The following is an 18805-nucleotide window of genomic DNA, read 5'->3' as shown; positions in this document are numbered from 1 at the left end:
ACGCCAGTCTTATTCAGGTTTTAGGAGCATTCTTTGGACACGTCCTCTTGCCTGTTTACAGTCAGCTCTGTGTGTTGTAAACAAACCAACTAGCCAACAGTTTGCAAGGCTGGGGTAGAGACAGAGACATTTCTGGAGAAACGAAAGACTTGCATCTCAACAGGTTTTCGGATAAGCCTCGGATGTAATATATAAATATATAATATAAGACTTTATTAACCATAAAAAAAGCTTAGTAGGAAAATAGTCTTTTTCAAATAAGAGAAAAAACTGATTATTTAGTGAATGTAAATGTCAGTGTCTTTGGGAAATAAAAGTTCAATCTGTTGTAAAACATGTTCCGTCAGTTCAGTCATTCTGAGCTCTTATTCAATTTACTTAAGTGTGTTCACTTTTGCAGACGGTGCATATCTCAATCAATCATTCATTTAAACTGTCTGCTATGTAAATGGATGTTCCTTTATTTATTTTTTTCTTTATTTAACCAGGAAAGCCTTACTGAGATGTTAATCTCAAGGAGGCCTGGCCATGACAGGCAGAAATAACAATGAGTTACCAAACTAACAACATAAAATGACATTACATTACATTTTAAGTGCAATAAAACAATACTTTGAATTGAACTGGACTGGACAGGGGCAACTCAGACATACCCACATGGTAATTTGAACTGCAAACACTGAGCAGAACTGAACTGTCATAGCGAGCAGACACAGTAACTCCACCAAGTCTCATGACCACAACTCCTCCCAGTGCCTCAACTGTAGCACATACCTTTAACACTCTCACTACAGGGACTCTTGGGAGTTTTGCTGGGAGAAGGCGAGGCCGACCGACTACGTCGCCGTGTCACCCTGTCCCAGATGCACCCGCCATCTCTTGCTCCACAGGTGGTCACACTGACATCGAGAAGCATTTTGCCAACCAACTTGTGGGCTTGCTCTTTGGGGCAAATAGAGAGGCGGGCGGATGGATCAGACATAGCTGGGTACAGATCGTCCTGTGGGAGAACCAGGCAGTGCAAAGAGGACAGGCAGCTCCCTGGGCTCAAACTTCCACCTCCCCCTGCTGCTCCTCCTCCACCGCCCTCACAATTAAGGTCCTCAGAGGGAGCGGACAGGAAGGTGGTGCAGAACATCATTGTAGGAACTGACTGGGCATGAGCAGTTCAGTGGGGACAAGCTCAGATGGAGACCAAGGAAGATCTTGGATGGGTTGACGGTATTCTTTCTCAGTGAGGAAAGAAATTTCAGGTCATCCCCATCCAGGAGGACAGCTTCTCAAAAAGGAGAACTTTTTTCTAATTGATTCTGGTCTTCTCAGGTAAAAAGTTTCTTCTTCACTGAAACCTGAACACCAAGATGATTCCAAAGGTTTCCAAAGTTCAGATGCAGACACCAAGAAAGATTATGAGAAATTGGAAGCGTTCTTTCTCAGTCAGGAAAAAAATCTAGGATCATCTCCAAGAACAAAAGACTGCTTTGCAAAAAAGACAACTTCTTTCAGACCTGGGTTTCCAGAGGTTTCTAAAGCTCAGGTGGACACACCAAGGAAGATCATGTCAAATTGTGTGGTGTTTGTGGTGTTTCTTCTCAGTCAGGAAAAAATTTGGATCACCTCCAAGAAGGAAAGACTGCTTCCCCAAAAGGACAACTTCTTTCAGACCTGGTTCCAGTCTTCTTTGGTAAAAGTTTTCTTCTTCACTGGAACCTGAAAGCTAAGATGATCCAAAAGGTTGCCAAAACACCAACTCAGAAAACAAGCCAACTTGAGACTGACTTGGTGCAACAGTCTGCATTTACTGAATGAGTATCCTCAACAGACATCTGGAGCAGTTTACATGCATACTGTCTGAGCTGTGAAGGCAGACGTCCAGCGATGCCATCAGAAGGGAAAAGAGCCAACAGCCAACACTTAGCCAGCCAACATTCAACTCAACTCTTCTTCTAGCATTCCTTCCATCACAACAAGTTTTCTTCTACGCAAATTGTTCACATTTCCCTGCTGGATCTGTGTGTCTGAGCTCTGCATGTTTTATATCTATTTCGCAATCATTTTCTTATATCTCAGCAGGGTGCACTATTCAGATTATCATGCTTGGATTGGCTCGCTGTGATCTTTCTCCGCCCACCTCCACTATACCATCTCCTCCCTCTCCCAGCAAAACACACAAATGCACCTAATCCCGGCAAATCATTCGGGATTTAGTGCTGGATTTTACGTAACCATTAAGACCCATCCTTGCATAATCCCACATTAATCTCAGTGGTTTCTAAAGCATGATGAGTCTGCAGGGTGACAGAAAAAGAGAGAAAGGCAGCGCAACAGAGTCAGACAGAGAAAGATAGAGAGAAAAAAGGAAAATAAAGACATTAAATGAAGAGCAGAGGGCAGATGAGGATAAATGATGAGAAGGGGAGAGGCTGGAAAGGGGAAAAGGGGCAGAGCAGAAGAAAACAAGAACCAGGCTGGAGATGATGGACAGTAACAGAGCTATGATGTGGGAATCGGAAGTGAGACAGATGGAGACAGAAAGAAGATGCTCCTAAGGGAGGAACCTTTGGAAATAAACCAATTCAAACACAAGATGCACTTATTCAGAAACTGAAATCATCCAATGTAGAAATTGGCATTAACATTTATGCATGACAGCATGTTTTGGTACAGGTGTATGTAATACATCCCTTCAAATTAAGTCAACCATTCGCCCCACCATATCGCTCCGAGTTAGATGGTGGCATACATATGTCAAGTGTGACCATTTCTGATGTCTGCCCTACACCGTTGTTAAGCTGCTTTGAATACAAGCATCAGCTTAAGGCGTAAATGTGTCATTTGTGTGGTGTTGATCTCTACACGGCTACATGCGCACACACACAGTTATATTAATAAGCCAGCTGGGTCAAATCATGCTGTCTGTCAGTCCAAAACCGGCTCCCTCCTGTGTTAAACTGGGCTGTGTGTCTTATGACACATGTCCAAAAACAAATGTCCACAAATCTTTTTATATGTCAGACCATTGTAAGTGAGGGTCAAACCATTAAGATCACATAGCTCAAAGATGAAGATTCCACTACAAGGCACTGTGGTATTATTTTCAATTGTGTGTCACTGAATTGTGATGGTATTGTGGTTTTAAACTTTGTGGTCTGTGAATGAATGGTTTCATTATTTTTGTCTTTTTCTGCCCTTAATGAACTCACAAATGCAAATTCCAATTGCAATCTGGTTATGCTTTCTTTTCCTCTGAATTCCAGCATAATCACGTTCATTCTGACTGGCCATAGGCCAAAACTATACACAACAACAGCTTGTTTGTGTTTACAACTGTAAAGAATCTATTGTCTTTTTCTATCTTGTTTTAAGTTTCATCTTATTGAAACATGCTGCAGTAAAGAGTAAAGTATGATAGAGGATAGAAAGCAGAACAGAACAAATTAAATGACATGGTACTTGCATTGTACAGTACACTATGTACTACTTAGGCATAGGGAGAAATATTTCAAGACTTGAACTAATTCATATCGACCAATCTGTATAATAAGAATGTGATTACAGATTTAACTTCCCAACGACAAAATAAAATGTGTTTTCCAAAGAATTAACAGTTGCATGTTTTTTGAGCCGTTCTTGGAGCTGTTTCTCCACCATCCACAACTAAGTGCAGCAGATCTGACGTATTATTGTGGGCGAGCCCGGAGTTTAGCATTGCTCTGGTTCCTTCGACAAAAAAACAACAGGATCTTTCCACTGTACTTTGGATTAGTGTGGAAAATAAGATGTGGTTTATGATACTTTAATATTTTGTTCAGCTAGATAATCTTCACAAATGAATACATTTTTTATGATTTTCGAAGCATAAATGAAATCACTAACGTTGAATGAAAATGTTAGGCTGTAAAAGAACTATACCACAGTTGCATGACTTCAGCGTCACCACCACTAAGTGACTAGTTTTTGGGATGATCATGTTTAATGCCCCCAACAACCTCTGATTCCATTTAGCCACTTACTAGGAACCATCTCTTTTGAGATGTGTAAAAGCTTAAAAAGTGGTGTATTTACTGACACTGCTTTTCATTAACCACACTTAATTTCAGGTATCTGTTAAAAAAAAAACCTCAGTTCCATGTCTTAGGACTCATTCCTGCAGCACTCTTAGTTTTTCCAGCTATGAGTAGCTCCTCCATTTCCTTTGTGCATTATACTGTGGGACAAAAGTGTACATCAACAGCACACTCAAAATATTAACATACAGCACACTCAAAGCCTGCTTATAGCTATTATGTTGTAAAGAAATGTGACAAAGCTAATGTCTTACCAGACAATATGAATACATGGTTTGTTGACAGCTGCTGAATTAACTGAGTACAATCTCACTAATCTTTATTTATATAAATAATCTTTTTGGTCTTCAATTTACTCTTCATGGATGCCATATAATTCCTATGTAGAAAATAAAATGTTAAACGTATGCTACAGAGTGTTGGTGGAAGTAAATACAGTCTTGCGCTGTTGCCAAGAAAAACAAAAAATCTGAATGATCCTGAAACTCCACCCATCTGACATACCAAACAGATACCATCAGACACAGGTCTGACTCCGGATTTACACTTCTCTTTCTGTTTACTGCTCAAGTTATCAACAGAAAAATAGTGGGAAACATACCATTTGGAGGGTCGCGTCTCTTCTCTGTGAACACACAGACAAATGAAACCATTACAATCCTGGGCTGAGTAGTTGGGCTGCGTTAGTGAGAAGCGAATATGTCAGTGCAAAGATGTACAAAGACAAGAGAGGTTATTGGTTTGTAAGAGTAGGGCTCGGCGGGATTGTGCATGAGGCTGCACAGAATGGAAAAGTTATTTGGGAATAATTGCCAAGCAAGTATTTTGTTAGCGTGTTTGGGGGACGTAAATCAGACACTCTTGTACACACACACACAAACAACAGCTAATTATATGCATAAAGTTTCTCCATCTCATGAAGTACTACAAGTACAAAGAAAATAAACACTAATACTTTAATGACATTTACTGACACACGCACACACATCCAAGTACTGATGGCTTGAGTTTTCCGACCGGCTGAAGGTCAAACAGAAGAAGCCGTAAGGATAAGATTAGCACCCACTGCAGAGGGCTGAAGGGGGAAAGATGAAAGGAGGATCCATCTGAAGGGTCAGGAAATGACCCATAGAAGAGAGAAGCAGGAAGACGGATGGTCTTAATCAAGCAAGTGATGAAAAAAAGCTAAGTACCAAGTGTCGACAATAAGTTTAAGAATGTGTCTGTACGGCTTTGCATAAACAATGTGTTTTTAATATTTTGTTCGGATGAACCCAAACATTCACGGCTCATTTCCTTAGATAAGAGAGATAAGATGGAGGTTATAATGGACAACAGCATTTTGTAAAACTGTTTTCCAGTTTCACTGACCAAAAGTCTAAGTGTTGGTGCTGGACGAAAATCGCAATAAACTACTTGAATCATGTATTTAAGTATTACTTTAATTAATAATAATAATAAAAAAAAAACATTTTAAAGGTTTAAATGGCAATGAAGGTCCCCTCATATAAATCACCATTTTCAATTCTTGACAACGCTGAACATATTGTGTCCATGAGGGATAAAGTGTCTCTTCTCAAAGCTGGTCATTTCTTTTGCTCATTTTAACCTGAAACTGCAGTGCCCCCCTTGGGCCAGACAGCATATTTGTTCAAACCACTGCTGCCACTTATTACTGTGATGCATCTATGAAGTTTTTGCTTGAAGTTTATCTAATGAAAATTTGAAAGAGTCCTCAGTTTCTCTGACCACGTCACAAACAGGCAACAGCTACCAGAAAGGGTTTCTTGCAGCACCAAAATTGGAAGAGTTTTGTAAAGCTAACCTTAAATAGTAAACAGACAGATTGGATTATTATAAAAACCTGTCCTTGCAAAGCAGACATGTTAAATCTTTCTGTTATATCTTGACAGGTTTGCAGACTGTAAGTTTGAAAATGATGGCGTGTGTTATTCAAGGGCGAGACTGTAGTAGATTGGAAGAAGATCAGATAGTATAAACAGACCCAGGCAAAAAAAAAATCTTGACCATTTTCAGTACATGAATGCATCAGCCTAGTGCCTCAGAATTTTTTTGGTTCATGTATTGAAATTAAGACCTTTTTGCCCAGTTCTGTGTGGCTAAGCACTGTAGAAAATGACAAGTTTGGACATAATTTGATCTTGTGTACACAAAGGTCAAGCCAAGTCAGATCAATTCAAGCCTTTTAAATACACACAAACCAAAGTAAAGACAGAATGACTGCTTCTTGCTGTATTCATTATTTTCTGAGTCATGTAGTAAAATGGTTTGATTTGAAATTAGCTAAAAAAAAAAAAAAAAGCTAAATTATTTTGAACACAAGATCAAACTTTGCTAAACGTGTCATTTTTTCAGCGAGTTAGGTCAGTAGGTGGGGTCGTAGGTCAGTTGGCGGCATCAGTAAGTTGGTACCAGTTTTCCTCTGTCTTCTCCCCATCAGCTCTGTCACGTGACCCCGGAAACGCTTGGCCTCCTCCTCGCTGGCAAAGTTCAGACCCACTTGACATGTCTGCAAACACAAAAAGAAATGTGTAAAAATCCGATACAAGTACATCTCCAAAGTGCTACCTAACTACCTAACTAACTCCCTAATTTCCAAGATTAAATTTCCAAATCTGTTTCCATGATGTGTACGCAGGGAACAGTCCCCGCCTTATCACCACCATCAGCACTCCCACATACCTCATGGTCTGCTGGAGTCTGAGCCACTGTACCCACCAGCTAAGATGTTTGCTCCACAAATAAAGACGTCTTGTCACATCAAGTGCTTTGGATGTGACGCACAGCTAGGACCTTTTCAAACAATGTCGTTTTACATGATGAAAATACAAACATGGATGGTTGGCTCACATTTGCTTCCAACAGAATTTCTGGATTCAATTTCTGAAGAAGAATATAAACTCTGTAGCAAACTAAAACTTAAGTATGCCTGTTTTGTTAAGTAGTATTGGGCATCATGAATTGGTTCTGAATTCAAATCTGTTTAAGGCAAGACTTAACCTACATTAACTCTGAAATTATTTAAATATGCAAATAATGTTGTATCTCATTAAATGTGCTAATTAACATAAAGTTCAAGAACAGGAATCTGAAAATTGTCTTAAACCAGGTTCAATTTTTTTTGTCTCAGGGCATTTTCAGGCAATTAATTTTAAGAGGACAGGTTATGAAACAAAATAACACCAATCTCAAACATTTTGCCAGACTAACTTTTGTTAAAAAATTGCTTTTGTTTTCCATTTATAGATTCCTGAAATCAAAATATGTACCTGCTATCAGTGCAGGTTTCTAGTGTTTGCAATATAGCATAGAGGAGCTCTCTGGTTGAACAAGAGCGACAGCTTGCGAAACAAGTTCAAATTTACTTAACTGACAGAACATTTTTTGCACCACTGGGATATTTAAGTCTTTGAGGAAATATCTGTAAAGCTACAGGGTACCTGTTTCACCTTCAGTATTTGGTTTCTTTGAGGACAAGAGTTTCCTTATTCAATGACTCAAAGGTAATAAGCAATCATAAATAACATGAGAAATATGAAAAGTCGTAGAGAGGGAAACTCACATCTCCAACAAATGTGATGAAGTACGGTCTGGGGAGGTAGATGGTGAAGTTGTTGTACAGCTCCTGTTCAAACATCATCTTACCGTCCTGAGGCAAAACACAAACAGCAGACTGAATGATGAAGGATATGATCTATGTATCAGTTAGTACAACAGACAGGTTAATGCTATAAATGAACACACATCGCAGATTTCACCATAAAAATATAAGGTTGTCACCACTATCAAACGGTGGTACACCACCACTGGATATTAATTGTGGTGAGCACCATCATCTGGTGGCTGCTACACTCCTGAACCGCAATGATGCTTTCTGCTTTGGATTGACTCACCCTGATGTCAAAGACTCTGATAAAGTAGGATCGTTGGGGGTTGTCTTTGACCAGACAAGCCACCCCGCAGCATCTCTTGCTCCAGCTGGAGTTCCTGTCTGATGTGAACACCTGGACCACTGCTGAAGACAACGTCTGGACAGAGAGAGAAACAGAAAGAGAGAGTCCTTCAGGGATAATACATCAGTGGTGTGTTTTTTTCGTAGCCATGTCAATGTATTTCACAGGGTTTTTCACAGGGGTTTTCTCCAACCAACAGTCCAAAGCCTAAAGACTCTTCATTTATTATCATAAATGACAATGAAAAGCAGCAAATCCTTACATTTAAGAAGCTGGAAATGTTTGACATTCTTGCTTGAAAGTGCCTGAAACAATTAATTGATTGTCAAAACAGTTGGCAAATTCTTTTTCTCAACTGCAGACAACTTGCAGAAAATCTTGCAGAAACAGGACTCATCAGGAATCTAACAACATTCCTGTGACAATAAATGATCGTTGTAGGAACATGCAATGTGCTCTCCAGCAGTTGGCACTGTGAGATATACAATGAGGGTAGATCAAAATGATAAGATGTTGACACAGAGCAATAAAAAATAGTTTCAGAACAAGAAATGGTTACATCCTTGAGTTGCCCTGACCTGACCTGAATCTCAGAGAAAAGCGGTGAAATGATCTAAATACAGCTGTTCACACATGTTCTCAAACCAAGCTGCCTGAGTTCAGTCAGTCTGTCTTTTTCATTATGTGTGTGTTTAATGACATAAACCCAGACTGAGTGACAAGATGGCAGCAACTCCATGGTGGTCAAGTCACTCTGCCCTGCAGCTGTCAGAAAAGAATCCATCAATTGCTGACAAATATGAGAAGAGACACTAAGTTGAATGAAAGCAGTGGCAGTAAGTGAGACAGGACAAAACTAATTTTGTCTCTATCTTGTATCACTGTCGGAAGACAATTGTACCAAATCTTATTTTCAGAGACAGATTATCTTGTTTGACACTGGTGGCAGGAAAGTGAGCACAAAGGATACGTAGCCGACCAAAGTATGGATGCAAGCTGGGTTAACTGTTGTTACGTATTAAGAACACTGCAGGCATTTGAGCATCTCATGAAATCCAAGATCCCTGAAGGATCTGCGCTATATTAAGACGGAGCCCACACACACCCAATGCTTAATGAGTACACATGATAAAAAAAATAAGCAGAGGAGGCATCTCTCTCATGCAGCATCCATGCTATGTACCATTACTGAACCACAACCCAAGTCATTAAAGTTACATAAACTGGCACTTTTTACCCAGGTTACTACTGCAGTATCACTCTTTATTTTTAAAATGCGTGAAGATTGAGACTCTGCTTCAAACTTAACATTTTCAGTAATATCTTTGTGTAACTGTATTCTTGTTGGTGAAGCAGCAGGGTAAAAGAGGGGTGGGGGGGTTCTGTGTCATTAGATATTTCTTTAAACTCATTTTAAAAACAGTTTAACCTGTTAAATGTGTCTGAGACTAAGCTGTGTAATGATATGCATATACACTTCACACTGAGAAGCACACCTGTAGCGCACACACATGCAGACACATCCATGATCATAAGACCAGATCAGACTCCTGCAGGTTTTACAGGTGGCTGCAGGGATTTTCTCACACTGAGGGGGTCCACGTTCACAGTCATTATCACGCAGATGAAAGCAGAAGCACCAACAAGGGAAATGCCTAGGGATTTTGGGGGCTTTTTCATCTCAATAGTTGCTGGAATTATTGCACACTTCAAGACAACACGCAGAGCCCCTCTGATGTTCTTTGTAATTTAGTGTTGAATGAATGTGATGTTTAAATAAAGCAGATATGCAGAAGCAGAAATGAAATATTGTAGGTTTTCTGGTTATTTTTCTGGTTTTTGTTTCACCTTGCTTGTTTTTACACTGGTCGAGATGTCAGCAACAGCACAGTTCCAGTTTAAACATCAATAACAGTACAGTCCCTAGTCCTAATATTGATACTAGCAACAACCAGTGTTTGCTGTGGGAATGAAAACCGCACACAACTTGTAGCAGTCTCAAGGCTTGTGTCTGACCAGTAAGCCAACTGCAGCACAATAATCTTCACCCTGACTGTTCCTGGACTTCAAGAGTAGGTACTTCCTGAATGATGATCCAGGAACAAAAACTGAAACTTCTGCTTTCTTGCGGTCAAAACACAAGTAAAAATCGTAAGAAGCTACGAAATGTTCCTGGAAAACTTCCTGCAGTTGAAAGGGCACTTTGTTTGTGTCTGATTCCTAAGAACTGACTTCCCAAACAAGAGCTACAACAATTCCTCGATTAATCTATTGAAATATAATCAGTTGCCAACTATTTTGATTATCACTTTGTTTCAGTAATTTTTCAAAGAAAAAGATAAAACATTTGCAGGCTCAAACTTCTTAAATATAAGAATATGCTGCTTTTCTTTTTCTTTTATTATAGTAAATTGGGTTTGGGTTTTGGACTGTTTGGTTGGACAAAAGAAACAATTTGAAGACACCACTTTGGGTTGTGGGAACCTGATGAGGATTTTCCCCTTTTTTCACATTTTATAGACTAAATGATTAATTATGAAAACAGTCAGCGGATTGAATGAAAAACCACTACAATAAAAAGGCACTGCAATACAGTTCACTTGCGTACACAACAGGGTGTTAAATGAAGCACATTTAGCATTAAGGATTAAGGCGGATATATCAATATTATATTGATAATCATATGAGACTAGACCACTTTTAGAAAATGTGTATATCATGGTTGATATTGTTAATTGTGGAATAGTCTAAAAATATAAATATGTCACTTATAAGCCATATTGCTCAGCCTTATTGTGGATCATGAAACAGTAAAGGAGTAAAGACAAAGACAACACATTTATCTTGTTGGTGTCTGTGGACAGCTATTTCAGACACATTCTTATTTAAGGTTAGTTTCAAAGCTGCAATATTACTTTTTCTGTGGTCTTTTAGGACTAAGTGGAATTAAAGTGTCTATATTTTTAAGATGTGCAGCCACTGCTGCAGACTGGATGCAAAGGAAGGACTCACTGCAACACAGCTCTTCTTGTGGGAAGTTGGGTTTTGCTAAATGCCCTCTGGGCTTTAAGAGAACAGCCGAATGGTTGGTCACAGTGACTAATGCAGCCACACCACACTATATAACTAACATTAAACTGCACACAACACAGCTAACGTGAGATGACAGAATGTAGAGGAACTGTTACGTCACAGCGATGGTTTGTGAATCAGAGTATAATCTCGCAGTATGAACGATGCTGCAGAACAAATCAGCTTGTCAGTGAGCTGCTCTCCCACATCTTCAGCTGTGGGCATCAATATTATGATATTGATTTCAACCGTAAAGTCCAGTGTTACAACTAATTTATAAATTCTTAATATTTGGTTGATTTGTTTGACCTGATCTGGTAATCTAAGAAGTGCTTTGACTGTTTTATTTATCTCACTACTCTGTATCCAACTTCAGCATTACCAGACTTTAAAACGACGTTGTCAGAGAGACAATTTGTCCTTTAGCACTGCATGTGCAAGATATTTTTACTCATATTTATACAAACATTCAGCCTCTTGGCAGAATTACAGCTCTTGACTGTTTGGACTGGGATCATAAATAAAAAAGATCAAAAGAATAACATGAATTTTGCTTCTCTGTAACAGCCACTGTAATGGCGTCCAGTGGTCTGAGGCCCTGGGGTCTCATCTGCCCATGGAGCACTGATCGTTCCTGACGGGGCCACGGGCTGCAGGAAGTGGAGCTCTGTCTATGGCGTCATCAGAACCCGACAAAAACACTTGCTCACTCTTACATACACACACGAATAAATTCTCTGTTTTATGCACTTCTTGCTTTAAAGCATTTTCTATCTTTCTGCCACAAGGATGAAGTGTTTCACTTGTCAAGCACACAGACCACACCATCTTTCTTTTTCACTCACAGAATAAGGAGGGTAGAAAGTACCACAGTCTGTTCTTTCAGATTTTATCAATTTTAAGACCTCCGTGACTTAATGAAACACTTAAGGAACTCTAGTTTACATGAACAGCACAAAGTCAACTCTAGTTCAAAATTAAGAAATTTGAGGACTAAGATTCTGTGATTTCATGTTTCCATGTGTATGAATAGTGCAATTCAGTGATGTGCAGATGGCATAATTTCAATTCCCCTGAAAGTAATGGCATGAGGTAGGCTATAAACTAAAGTACTTCCACCTTCACAAGATTTGAAGGCACGAGAATCAGACGTGATCGCAATAAAAAAGTCAGGTAGAGACACAGACAGGTTGCTTTGATACAGAAACAGGGAAATATCACATGAGCCATGTTTTTGAGATGAACAAAGGAACACAGAAATAAATTTACCAAATGTTGAAGAAAAAAACCCCTCCATGTTTGAATGTAAAAAGACTACTTCAGTTCCTGAAAGTGAATCATTAACCTCTTTGCCTAAGGAGTGGCTGGTAAGTCCCAAGCCATAAAGTTGTAATCATTTATTAAATAATGAAAACACTAAGGGATGACCTAAATGCTTCAAAGCTTCTACTGTTGTCATGATAATCAATACCCAAATCAGTATTTGAGTTTCTTTTTCTTTCTTGTTTGGTTCAGGCATTTTTAGCCACTCATAATTACAATGAAAGCAAATTATTTAAGTAAATGATTTAAAATATTCACAGATAATTCTCACTGAAGCCCCAAAAATGGTATTGGGACAACTCTAGAAAACATTTAAAGTTAGATGTGAGAAACACAGATAGAAATTTCATGTATGTTCACACTTGACATTTTGGAAAGCAAGACAATAATCAGGCCTAATTGTGAACAAAACATTTATAAAATGAGGAGGGCTGTTGTCTAACTTTCATGTGAAATGTTTTAGAATCTGCCTTTAAGAATTTTTATTCTGATTAGATTAAAAAGAGTGTGGACATTGAGGTTCTGTTTGCAGAAACTGTTCACTTGTGTCGTTCTTGCTTTCTGCAGAAGCAAACTATAGTTCTAACTTGGACGTCATCCATCAGCCATTTGGACAATCTGTTCCACTTTGGCAGAAATTAGACACCATTATACCTCTTCACAAGATCTGCCAGAGCGGAAGAGTGAAAAGTGACAAGGAGATGGAAAGGATTGGGAAGAAAGAGAAGACAGGACAAGTGGTTGAAGCAGAAATGCAGTGTGGAAAATAAGAGTGAGGAAGCAGTGTGTAAATGTAAGACAGAAGAGAAATGATGTACAGTAAGAGAAAAGAACTGACGGAAGAGATGCAAACAAGCTTGAAGATGGGTTGAAGGGAAACAGGAAATATGAATGACAGAAAATGGGGGACAGGAGCAGAGGACATGAAAAGGGAGAAGGTGAGACTGAAAAAAAAGAGAGGGGAAGGAGAGAAAATTAGACAAGGGGGTAAAGGGGAGGAAAAGAGGAGTCATGTTCCACTTCTCCAGCACAAATCACCAGAGGAGGCCGACCACGGGACTTCCTGTAGGATAGGACTGCTGATCAGGCAGTCTGTGCGCGTTCACACACTCACAATCACTCACACACACAGACACAGTGTGAATTGGACCCCTTCCACCTTTTGCCCAGTCAGACAGTGTTGCTGATGGTGAAAACAGCAGAAGGAATACCAATGAGTAAAACCAATCAGTAAGACCACTGTGTATGTACCTGTATGTGTCTCTGTCTTTATGCACATGTGTGGCTGCAGTATTCAGAGAAGAAAGGCTGAAATACTTGCATGCAATTCCTAAAATATGAAGTTATGGATTTATTAGGACTACATAATCAAAATATTAATATTAAAGAGTAAAAAATTCCAATGTCGTTATATTGTCTAATATTCTTTATACAGAATATAATATACAAAATATACAGTATATTATACATAAACACACACTGTTGCAATGATCCCTAAACAGTTAATAGTTAGTCCAGAATGATCAAGGTACTAAAACAGTTAACTTTCACCATTTTTTAAAAATAATTAAATAAATAATTGATAGTAGAACAAAATAAATGAATATATTAAACTTTAATTAAGACAAGAGATCAAATATACATAAAACACTGCCTATAAAGCTAAAAAATAAAATCAATCTATGTTACATTCTGTTAAAAGAAGTTTTCATATATGTGCATATCAGACAACACATAGGCTATGCAGATACTGATATAGACGGTTATAGCTGTGACAGGCCAAAAATAGCAGCAAATAGCAGAAAATATGCAGATTTCAGGAGATTAAATCAGAGTATTCTTTCTTATTTTTTCTTCAGAAATTACTCAAACAATTAACTGATTATCAAAATAGTTGGTAATTAATTTGCCAATCTGAAATTTGCCTCCTGATAGGGTTGTAGAATCTTTTTTGGCTCTGTCCAGGCAAGATTCAAAGAAAAAAAGAATTTTATTTCCATGTTAGAGCAACAATACTAAAGGCAACTCCAGAGGCACTGCTGTGCAATAGAAGTTGCCCTTTGAGTCTCTGTTGGACATAAAACTTTCCTCCACAGTGCCAAGTCTACAAGCTGAGACAAACAGGCAAGGAGAGCTCTGCTACTTTCAGAGAATTAGCTACTATACAAACAAGGCTTTTACAGCTCGAATAAATCAAGTCTAAATCAGGAGCTGAGTACAGGCTGTGCATCTTTAAGAGAAGAAAGAGACAAAGTAAAGGTGACTCTGTGATTCTTACATTTTCTGCATAATAAGTACATTACATAACACTCAATCACCCAGTCAGCCACTAAATCACTGGTGGGCATTCTAATTAGATTGGTCAGGGAGACACACAATGTCTGTCTCTTCCAGTCTCTCACACACACATGCAGTCTGTCTCTCTAAAACTCTCTCTGAATGCAAAGACGTGTATAGACACACAAGAACATAGGACTGCAAGGAATGTTCCCAATTCCTTGTTCCTGTCACATGCTGAGTGACACAATTGCGAGAATGCCAGAGGAATGTCGTCACTTGATTTTTTTAACAGGTCACATACTGTAGGTTGAGGAGGACACACCTCAGAAACCTGTGTGTTCTTGTTAAGGAGGAGGCAGGACATCCTATCACCATGTGACCACGTATGGGCCTGACATGTCAAGTGCCATGGGACAGGAAATGGGGTGACAAAGTTTCTACTAAGCAAGTAAGGTCAGTTTAGTGTAACAATATGATTGTCAAAATCAGGTAGGAAAACCGTGTTGCTAAGAGGAAATTTAAAGGATCTGCTCAGCTGTGACACACACACCTTGTTAAGGAACCAGGCGGATTTGTCAACAACCATCATTGAAAGCAATGTCACCTAAGTTTAAATTCTGATTCCAGCTTCTTCTTGTTATTAATATGGCTTGTGAGCAGGGTTGGAAATTAGCACTAGCCACAAGCCAAAAGCTGGTAAAATATGAAAGTGGCTGGTAGATTTAAGACACAAAATCATGATCTGCTACTGAGTGGCAGGTGAATGTCAACATTTTTTTGTCAGTGGCTGGGTGATGTTCATATTTTGAAAAATTTTCAACCCTGATTATTAGCAGAGCAAGACATTTAAGAACATCAGCTGGCTTTTGTAAGGTACTGATCAACATTTTTCACAATTTTCTGACATTTTAGAGAGCAAACAAATTAACCAATTAATCAACTATGAAGATAATAGTTATTTGCAGCCCAAGAAAACAGTGATTTTTCAGCATTTTCTGATTACTTTCAGACCTTGTTTCTACTTAGCAATCATGGTCAGGGGAAGTGTATTAATGCCTTCAAGGTGGTGGTGATGCCACATTTATGGACCACAGCTTTCAGGATCACAATCGTTGTTTGCTGGCCACAAGATAATCTTAAAAACACTGCGAAGGCAACCACTTATGACAATGGCCATCACAGTATGCATCTGCCTGTGGATTATTAGCTAAATCAAGTATATATTCTGTCTTCTTTTCAGTCCAACACCCTGTTCAATTTGATAAGATACCCATAATCTAACCACTAGCTTAAATGCTAGCAATATTATTTGACTGTGGTGAGCCACAATAAGAATAAAAGCCACTCTGGAAGGAAAATGTTCTTTGGTCTGATGCTCTTTTAATATTGCTGCGGAAATTGTTTAAATGGTTGATTTATATTCATATAAAGGATGGAGAAACTTTTGTTATTAAGCAGACAAGAAAAATGTGAGAGATGTAATACACTTTCTTATGTTGAAGAGAATATTTCTTATACATTCTCTTACACTGATTTCCTTAAATAAATGAACACAGTCAGGAAAATCCACTTTCTGTTACTGTCCACCATATACTTTGATTTTTGCTTAAAAAACAAACTTAAAATTATTGTCTTCTGGTTTATTTATTCATGCACTTTTTCACATTGTTAATGTTCCATCTTTTTAGCCATGTATTCTTCCTTTATTACTACCACTAAACTTTTTTGATGGGGTTCTCCCTCAATGTGGATTACTCAGAATTTAAACAAATAAATGATAATAAATAAATTTGGGCTGCAACTAATGATTATTTTATTATTGATTAATCTGCCAGTTATTTTCACAATGAATTGATTAATTGTTTTATCTATAAAATGTGAAAAAAAAGCTCATCACAATTTCCTAGAGCCCAAAGCAATGTCTTCAAGTTGCTTCTTCCCCCCCAACAACAGTCTAAGGACTCTTTATTTACTGTCATAAATTCCAAAGAAAAATAGCAAATGTTTGACATTTTTGCTTGAAAAATGACAGAAATTCTGAATATGATTTATCAGTTATTATGGTTAGGTAATTAGGATTTTCAGGCAATAACCAGTTATTACCTGCTTGTTATGGCCAATACTGATAAGATAATTACGAATTTCGCTTTTTTAAAAAAGAGAAGGTCATATAACCTGTGGTTTATGCACACCTGGGGGTAAAAAAGGTTGATATGTAGTAAGCTAAGGTGGATGATTTACTATTCTATAACTCTGACTGAATCAAATCACTATTACAACAAAAATAAAGCACAGCTCTGACTCTTCAAATGCTCATTTAGTTTTTCTAGTAAAGTATATCAGACAACTTCACAAATATACTTTGACTTTTATAGAGCATTTTGCCTAAGAATTCAAAATATATACTTTGACATAATCTGTCAAATATAGATCTTATTATAGCTGATATTTTCCAATATAGACTGATGTAGGCGTGATAATTTAATCAGCCCTGATATTTATCATATGCCCCTATAAATTATCAAAATAGTTGGCAACAAGGCAAATTTTCTTTGATTGACTTGATCTATTAATCGACTCATGCTCCAGTAGCCAGTGGGAATGGCTAACAGGGGTGAAAATCTGTCCTGCAAGATCATGAAGAGGGGTAAAAGGGAAACGTATAGGAGAAATATGATAATAGGCTATGTTGTGTAACGGTGTTGATGCAGCTGCAAATGTCTTAATGTGTCTACAGTCTGTTGGGTATGGGGCTAAGAGCTACAGACACAGTGCACAAGGAGGACACATAAATATGAGTCAGCTGAATGCTAAACGTGTTACGTAATATCAGACTATCTCACAATATTGAGTCGTGACATTGCACTACTGATCCTGACTGCAGTCACACTGGTACAGCAGGAGGCTACTCCCACTGATTTCTCCCCGTCAGATTTTGGGACTGGCAAGTATTTTAGCTAGTCAGTCCTCAGCCAAGTCTTCTCGGTGGACACACTTCCCGAAAACAACCCAGGTTCGGCTATGTTATGTAATGCCAGTGCAAAATCATTGCTTTGCCCTGCTTTCCGCTGATGGCTTTAGCAGCTCCGAAACCCCTGACTGTTAACCAACTCAGCTCTGACAATGCTAGGTTTAGGTGACAGCGGAATTTAGGGCTTTCCTGGGAGATTTCAGGTGTGTCAAGCTTAAAGTTGAAGGCCTTTACGGCTGGAGTCAAACTTGCCCAAACGGGACACGGTAGGGTCGCTCTCAGCCCTCCTCCCCTGTCGCCCCTACTGTCAAAACAAACTAACCTCTTCAGTTAGAAGTCCCAAATGTTTCCCAAAGAAAAGAAACACGTTAACACTCAAATGTAGGCCACAAACACACAGTTACACCTCAAAGCTAGTCTTGACTGCCGTCTCAGGGCAGGAAACACGGTGCAAGTTAGCTCAATTAGCTTTTTTTCTTAGCTTGCTAACATATCATACAACAATTTGATGGAAAAAACTTACGATGCATTTCCTGCCAAGGTGGTTGAAAAGGCATTCATTTTCCTGCGGTGTCAGTAGTATCGACCCGACGTTTGTTTGCCGCCGCTGCGGCGGGTGTCCACTCATTATTGGTAGTCAATTTATAAAGTATGCACCGACTGTAACTCGTTATGAGATCCAAAAAGATACATAAACAATCCCTCGGTCATCCGTGGCCTTTCCTCCGACCCCCTCACTCAGTCACACCGGGTCGGTTTATCCCGGGGTTTGTCCACAAGACTCGGGTGTCACAAACTGTAAGCCGTTTAGGAATGCAATGTCCCGCTCCTCTTTAAAATAAGGTCAAAACTGCAACGACTGAGCGAAGACGGAAAACGGTAAAAACTTTCCTGGGAAGTCCGGCCGCCAGAGAGCCCGGAGCCAGTTCCATCCAACATGGCAGTGTTCGGACGAGTCCATTATCTGGGAATGGGGTGCACACCTTTCCCAGTTGTGTCCCACATACTCACTAAAGTAAAATTCCAGGACGATAAACTATGAAACGTTTACATATAATGAAATCTAATATACGACTCTATTCTGGTAGAAGCTAGGTGAGAAAATCCTGCTTAATAAA

General features: G+C 38.9%; 1 protein-coding gene across 3 annotated transcripts in view; it reads right to left on the bottom strand.

The window, feature by feature from the left end:
* The window catches only part of LOC146306765 (actin nucleation-promoting factor WASL-like), a 28414-nt gene extending 9609 nt beyond the window's left edge, over positions 1-18805 (bottom strand). Inside the window, exons 1-5 of one of the 3 annotated variants that reach the window (XM_084710849.1) lie at positions 18211-18802; positions 7982-8116; positions 7651-7737; positions 6501-6597; positions 4669-4692 (exon numbers count right to left, since the gene is read on the bottom strand). In XM_084710849.1, coding sequence (XP_084566975.1) covers positions 4669-4692; positions 6501-6597; positions 7651-7737; positions 7982-8116; positions 18211-18315 — 448 coding nt within the window. In that variant the 5' untranslated portion in view covers positions 18316-18802. Of the gene's footprint in view, positions 1-4668; positions 4693-6500; positions 6598-7650; positions 7738-7981; positions 8117-18210 lie in introns of all 3 variants that reach the window. The other 2 variants (XM_084710851.1, XM_084710852.1) reach the window with 2 other exon arrangements.

The sequence above is a fragment of the Lutjanus erythropterus genome, chromosome 22, assembly GCF_056507025.1.
Source record: "Lutjanus erythropterus isolate fLutEry1 chromosome 22, fLutEry1.hap2, whole genome shotgun sequence".
In the NCBI taxonomy this organism is placed as follows: Eukaryota; Metazoa; Chordata; class Actinopteri; order Lutjaniformes; family Lutjanidae; genus Lutjanus; species Lutjanus erythropterus.
The sequence above is the reverse complement of the archived record's forward strand: the minus strand, read 5'-3'. Positions and strand labels throughout refer to the sequence as shown.